The sequence below is a fragment of the Orbicella faveolata genome, unplaced genomic scaffold (genome assembly GCF_042242905.1).
Source record: "Orbicella faveolata isolate gen_17 unplaced genomic scaffold, um_ofav_v1 contig_13, whole genome shotgun sequence".
Taxonomy (NCBI): Eukaryota; Metazoa; Cnidaria; class Anthozoa; order Scleractinia; family Merulinidae; genus Orbicella; species Orbicella faveolata.
This window is the reverse complement of record NW_028301540.1, coordinates 19,570,001-19,577,500: the sequence shown is the minus strand read 5'-3', so window position 1 is coordinate 19,577,500 and position 7,500 is coordinate 19,570,001. Positions and strand designations below refer to the sequence as shown.

The following is a 7,500-nucleotide window of genomic DNA, read 5'->3' as shown; positions in this document are numbered from 1 at the left end:
GCTCAGTTGGTAGAGCATTGCACTGGTATCGCGGAGGTCACGGGTTCGAATCCTGTTGAAGCCCTGATTTTTTCAGGCTTCTTCTTTCCAATTGCTTAAATTGGAAAATTAACTGCGATGATCATTCTTCACTTTCATCTACAACCGCAATTCATATATGAATTATTTCATATAAACTTCACATCATTTCACTCCTCACGGGATGATATGAACTCAATTAATTGACCTCGCTCCCAATGTGTGGCTTCATAGCTCAGTTGGTAGAGCATCGCACCGGTATCGCGGAGGTCACGGGTTCGAATCCCGTTGAAGCCCTGATTTTTTCAGGCTTCTTCTTTCCAATTGCTTAAATTGGAAAATTAACTGCGATGATCATTCTTCACTTTCATTGTAAGTTTTGTTATTATCGTTAAATTGTAAGTTACGTTGACATTGTAAGTAGTAGGTAATTTTTGTATGTAATGTAATGTAAGATATTGCAATTAAAAAAACAAAAAATAGTAAAGGGTGAAAAAGGAGACCCTGCAATAGGTTTTAAACTAACTCCTGACGGTAATTATGATTTACAAAATAAGAAAGTATTCAATCTGTACAGTCCTGATGATTACAAAGTTGATGATGATTACAACACAAGAATCAGAGATCTCAAGAGCACTGTTAACAAAGAATATTTCAACAATAAATTTCTGAAAAAGGACAGAGATGGTAATTATTTTGATTTGAAAGGAACAGTGATCAAAAATTCAGAACCGTATTATGAGTTACACAATGACAATGACCTTGTTCCCAAAAAATATGTTGATACAGAAAATAGTAAGCAAGATATTGCTATTGCAGATAAAACAAGCAAGGGTTATGTTGATACAGAAAACGGTAAGCAAAGCATTGCTATTGCTGATAAAACCAACAAGTCTTATGTTGACAACACTGATACGGCTCTTCTAAATAATATTAATGGAACAAAAGAAGCTCTACGAGAAGTATCCATAAAATTGGATAAAGGTTTGGACAAAAAAATTAAGCATTCATGGTTGAAATGCCATGACTGTTGATTTGGATATGAGTAACAAAAAAATAATGAACATGGCACCTGGCAACAGCAGCAATGATGCAGTCAATTATCAACAGTTCACAACCAAAGCAAATGAAAACGAAACCCTTTTACTTGATGGTTCCAATAAAATGGCTGCTGATTTAGACATGAACAATAACAAAGTAACCAACTTATCCACTGACTCCCACAACATGTTGTCAGCCACCAATATCAGGTACGTAAACCAGGTCAAAGGGGATATGATTATAACACTGACTGATAGTTTCAACAAAAAAATAAATGAGTCACATATCAGCGGCTCAACTAACAAACAAATGTTTTCCAATACCTTATGGATGATGTTAATCAATCAACAAGTGAAAGTAACATTATTGCTGACGGTATCGAAGACTTTTCTGATTCACCTCATGATATCAATAAAAATGCTTACAGTTTCAGAATGGGAAAAGGAGCACAAAATTGGTATGCATCTCGACTGGGATTCATATGTATCTACTTCCTGAGGGTGAATTCACTTTGGTGATTGAATTCTTCCCACCGGCTATGGATCAGGTGACGGTGTCAGTTGTTTCTTCTTTATTGAATATCGGCGAACAAGCAACCAGGCTTTTTTCGAAATACAGCAGCTCCATCATTCACTTGCATAAATATGATGTAACTCCACCTGAATACATCTATGTTGACCTGAAATGCCAGGGTATTGTACACAGTCCGTCTCAGGGGCGTGGCCATTGGTTATTTATCGATCAAGGGAAAACAGAATGATGTGAGCTCAGATGTCTTCGATGAGCTGTATTATTTAGAAAATGGAAAAATGACATTCAAAACTGCTGTTGATTTATGAAATCTGCAAACTTCAATGAAAATATTGACATGGCAAGAACAATGGGGTTCAATGTTGCAGCTCACACTATTGTCCCTGTTGCTATCAATTCAACAGATGCGATTTTACATGCCAGGTCCATTTTTTTGAAATATTTTTATGTTATTTTAAATAGCCAGTATTTTTTATGATAGTATTTGTACAAAGCTTTCAACTCTGATATCTCAGCTTCGGTTAAATTATTATCAATATGATTGAAATTGAAAATAGTCTTTGATGATTTCATATATATGGTTTAGACTATATTTAATCTAATCCAAAATATGTTCCTAACTTTTTTTCTGCTGATACCATAGCATGAAAAGCATGTCCACCTATTGCATAAGAGTTTGTTGTGAAACCCATTCTCAAAAGATAAGCGGACTGTATTGATTGAAAATGAATGTTTTTTGTATCCTGGCTGCGGGGAGCACGTGTGTCAACAGTTTCTATGGGATCAATTCCAGCAATAGTTGTGCTTAGTTTATTACCTTTTTTAGTACTCCATAACATTATTTGCTTGTTTATAAATTTACTTTTATCACCAGTTAAATCCAGAAATACGTTTGTTCCATCAAATTCTGTTTGCAATGTAACAATATTATCAAGTTTTTGAAAGTGATACAATGTCTTAAAACCTCCTTTTTTCCCCATATAAAAATTTAAATAACGATAACTTGAGACGTTGAAATCTATTTTAACCACAGCAAAAATCGTAAAATCTTTAGTTATGTCAAGATTGACATCCATTTCACCATAGAAATTATGGAAACCATAAGTCATGCTGAAATCAGAAAAACGGTTTGCCACTTGGTGAACCAGTTGAGGTAACTACACTCAAATCGTTGAATGCAGTCACATTAGGACAACTCCTTTTGAACTCTTCCGGATCTAATAAATCAGCGTAAAATTCGAATATTCTTTTGAAAACCTCATTGTGCTGTTCGGGCTATTTGTTTTTCAACAGCATATACTTTTGTCGTCAGATCAGTAATTTTTTATTCAAAGGATCGATTTTGGTTTGCATTTCTCTTCAGAAAAATTTCACAAGATTATCTTCAAATTCATTCAACTGTTTGATATTCACAGTATCATTATTTTCGACACCATCTTGGACATTTTTTATTTTTGTCAATCCCCATGGTCCAATTCCTGCAGGTTGAAAAGTCAGTTTACCTTAGCTCTTTTCTGTTTACTTCTCTTTGTTTCTACTATAGCAAGTTTGTCATCTGGATGTTTCCTTCTTGAATCATTGGTTGACTCCTGCTGCCTTTTGTTTGTGGCGGTGAATAACACTTTTGAAACCTATGAACAAAAATAATGTGGAAAAACAAGAAAAACTTGAAGAATTACACTATAAAATCAATATTCATTGAGTCAAGAAAGGTTTTCTGGTTGACAACGCATTACGTCCGGAGAGGAAAGTATGATAGTACATGTATACTCTTCAAATGTTTCTTAAATTTGAAAAGTGTAAATTTCCACTTTTGTTGATGAAGCCAAAATTGTGTGTGCATGTTACAGTGTTGCTGAATGTGAGTAAATTTAAGGCTTGTTGTGACAAGTTCTTAAAGAGCTTTATTTAAAATTTCAAAAAACAAATATTGTGGCTCATACAATATAAGTGCATCCTACATATAACTTCTCGAACTCATTAATAATTCATCAACTTAAAACAAAGAAAATCACAAATGCAAAGGAGGTTTGGATACCCAGTCTTAATTAGCATAGATTTCACTTCTCTGTTTACTCGATACTTTTTGTTTCGATTGAGAAGATATATTAAACACTCAAGACTGTGTTTCATCGGCTATCCAAACACCTTGAATTTCATCAAAAATACTCCGCTGTACGTAATATTTTCAACTCTCTTCTCGGTGTTTGGATATCCTGATGAAACACTGCCTCTCATGTTTGATATAATATATCAACCACGAAAGACCATGTTTGACCACATTTTCAAACACCAAGAAGAGAGTTGAAAATATGATGCATAGCAGAGTATTTTTGGCAGCTTCAAGGTGTCTGCAAATGTGGTCAAACACTGTCCTGAGTATTTGATATATCTTCTCAATCGAAACTAAAACTAAGGAGAAAATGGAGAAATAAAATCGTAAAAATCTATGCTAATTAAGATCAGATATCCAAACACTGTCAGTCATGACTTCCTTTGTTTAAACTTGATGAATTATTAATGAGTTTAAGAAATATTACATAAACAGTATCAATAATATTACGTTTAAAAAAAACTGTGAAAACATCCAGACTATTCCATAAAAAAGTCAAATGAAGTATATAACAACAATTATAGTAGCGTGACCGTAGTTGTAAGTCATGCAAGATAAAAAAAACCCAGGCTCAGTATTGCTACATGTACAGTTCTGTAATGAAGTATTACTGCCATTATTTTGTAATGTAGGTAATGTAATGTACGCACTGTAAATTAGATACTTAGTGTGATACTTCACACTAAATATATTATGTATATGTTTGTTGTGCAAGTAACATATTATGTACGTAGAACTGTAAACTGTTTCTTTAACTTCTTTGGTATCATTAAAATATATTGAAAATAATACAAAGCTGCACTATGGACCATTACAGACAAGTTTTACATGGACTTTCACAACTACAGTATTGGAAATATAACTATTTCAACCGAATTCATCACTAATTAAACTAATAACATATTTCTCATCCAGAGAAATTGTTTTGGTGTTATAAACTTTTGGAATTTGGGTACCACAAATACTATGTCTTTTTACATATATAAGAAACCTTTGTTTCCTTCTCTTTCCACCAATGTTTCATTCATCTTAAAAAGTTAATAGCACACCAAAATTTGGTGACCTTTTATATTTAAGAGCAATAATTTATACTCACTTTGTTCACGTCAAACTAAAATCTCAACATCATCCACATGTAGTTGATTGAATAATCTCATAAAGCAATGATTCAATTTGCCCTTGCTGGATGCAAACTTGGGACTACAGTTCTACTTCCCATAAGCCGCCACCCAAAATGTCAAACCTAGGTGGTTGCTTGCAGGAGGTGGTCGCTTAATAGAGCTTAGACACAATTAAGTCAAAATTTTGCCTCATTAGCATATAAAGAATGTACTGACTACCCCAAGTACTGTGCTTCACTTTTTATACTGTAGTTCAGCTTCCAGCAAACTGTTGACTGTACAGTGTATGCGCATTTTTTCTATAAAATTTTAAATGTTTTATTCATGTGAAAAGTCAATTTCGAGAAAAAATCAGGTACTTCCCGTTAATAGTAATAATTAATGAGCTGTTCCAAATGGAGAGTGCAAAGTCACCAAGCTTCGCTTATTTATAAATAGGTGAATGCCATAAAGATCGTGTTTATGAAAAATAGTGACTTGGATGTAAGTGTTCTCCAAAAGTATATTTGTGCTATCCAAATGCGTATTGTTGTCCATCTGTTGAGAACGCAAAAGTCAGCTGAAAAGCTTATATAAATAACACCAAAACAATTGATTGAACAGTGATATTTCCATACCGTAGACGAAAAAGTCCCTTTTAAACTTGTCCAGTGTTTACATGTATTCAGGATTCAGGAACATCTTTGATTTACACCTTCTTTCCACCCAAAGGATGATATCATTGCTTTTGAGTCATTGTCACCCTCTTACCTAACGGTCAAGTCTTCTTGATGCATATTCCTTACCATTTCAAACCCTTTTAAGGTGTGTTTTGATTCTAAGTAAAGAATTTTGCCATCTAGAAGAAACCCATGACACATGACATCATGTTTTGATGCTGTGATCAAAAAACAAAACTTTCCCCTACCCCCTAGAATATGCAAAGGACCAAAATACAATAGGTACCAAATAAATCTATGGGGAGTAGAAAAGAGGCAATTTCTTAGTATTTTCGAAGGGCCACTTGCCTCACCTACCCTACAAGGGAGTTCATATGCGTCCTCAGCTGCCCCTACATAAAGTTAATGGAGTTAACAGTGAAACTGTTACAGTCTTTTTGTATGTCATATTGTGTCCAGCTAATGAAACTATTGACATCTGAGGGCCACGTTTTTGATCAGGCACTAGCATTTTGCTCACTTGGAGTACCTTTCCCAATATTCTAACCCCAGTAGTCCTCTATCCTACAGACTTCACACTAAAAACAATATTATAATTATAATAAGAACCTTCCCAGCATCCTTTGCAGCTGAAAAATTTGCACCTTAAATAACTTTGTCAGTTTTGAAGTCCGGGACGTTGCTACATTACATGAAAAAATGCTTGCCATGAAATACATACTTTTTGCAAATTTGGTGTGATGACATCATCAGTCACATGGCCATGTCTAAAAGTGCCTTTTAATTCTGTGTGAGGACAAGCATTAAACAACTGGAACACACTTCACATATTATTTCAAAGGTTAATGCTATAGAGCATTTACAAGGTTGCCACCCACCGGAACTATCCCTTACTTTTCCCTGACTTTTCACTGACTGTAAAGCAATTTTCACTGACCCTGCAGGACGACTATTCTAGCCATGAATCAACAAAAACAAGGATGGGTCAGATAATTTTTACAACAAAATTGCCTTGTCTATACAAAAACATCTCATAAAATAATTTGCAGCAACCTTAAGATAAAATTCCCTGACTTTTCACTGACTTTTGAACAGGGATTTAGAAACTCCCTGACCTGATACAAAACCCGCTGACTTTTCCCTGACCTTAAATAAAATCTATTTTTCCCTGACTTTTCCCTGACTTTACCCTGACTTTTCCCTGACCTTTCCCTGACCATGGAAACCCTGGTTTAGAAATGGCCATGCCACTTCTGCTGTCTCACGATTAAGGGGGCTATTCATACAAACAAAAAAAGTGGGGGACTACAGTATTGTAGCTTTGACCTCAGAACTGTCACAACATAATTAATATGATCGTCATCGTAAACAATAGCAAACATAACAGAACATAAGGTACAGTATTCCTCAATAGGTACATCTATATTTACACTCTGATAAACTTCATTCTTATCATGTTCTGTTTGACAACTGCACAAGCAGGATTTTGAAGAACTTAACAGCAGAGGACAGTTCTGACAGCAAGAGTGAAACAGTGGAAGATAACTGATGGACGTGTATTTAAAGTTACGTCATTTCCAAATCCTTGGTAAGCACTCTGATAACGTAACTTACTAGCATGTGTTCTGAAGAACACGTTCTCCTATAGTTTGCGTTCTGGAGAGTGCTTTTTTTCCATTTTTGTGATTCCTAACTGTTCCGTATCCGTTCCATTTCCGTTCGGTATCCATTCTGTATATGTTCTGTACCTGTTCTTTACCCGTTCCGTTCCCAGTCTGTTCGCATTCTTGTACCCGTTCTGTATCTGTTCCGTTCCTGTTCGAAAACGTGTTCCCTGCTAGGTTTCTTCTGATTAGTACTGTAACAATCCACAACTATGGTAAAAGCTCTGAAGTAGGGGGTAATGTATCTTTCCAACACGTTGGAGGAGACTGGTGACAAAAGCGTATAGTTGTAATGCTCTGCGCCAAATCGAGCTTCATAAAACGGGTGCCAGTTGTCGTTCCTGGTATCTGTA

The 7,500-nt window shown here is 35.1% G+C and overlaps 1 protein-coding gene across 7 annotated transcripts in view; it reads right to left on the bottom strand.

Annotated features, from left to right (window-relative positions):
• LOC110050843 (nucleolar MIF4G domain-containing protein 1-like) overlaps positions 1 to 7,500 on the bottom strand; it is a 151,623-nt gene that overhangs the window by 116,173 nt on the left and 27,950 nt on the right. For all 7 annotated transcript variants that reach the window (XR_016206061.1, XR_016206060.1, XR_016206062.1 and 4 more), the window contains exon 3: positions 3,093 to 3,221. Coding sequence is in view for 4 of the 7 variants with exons in the window: in XM_020756815.2 (XP_020612474.2) it covers positions 3,093 to 3,221 (129 nt within the window). In the remaining 3 variants the exon portion in view is untranslated. The remainder of the gene's footprint in view (positions 1 to 3,092; positions 3,222 to 7,500) is intronic.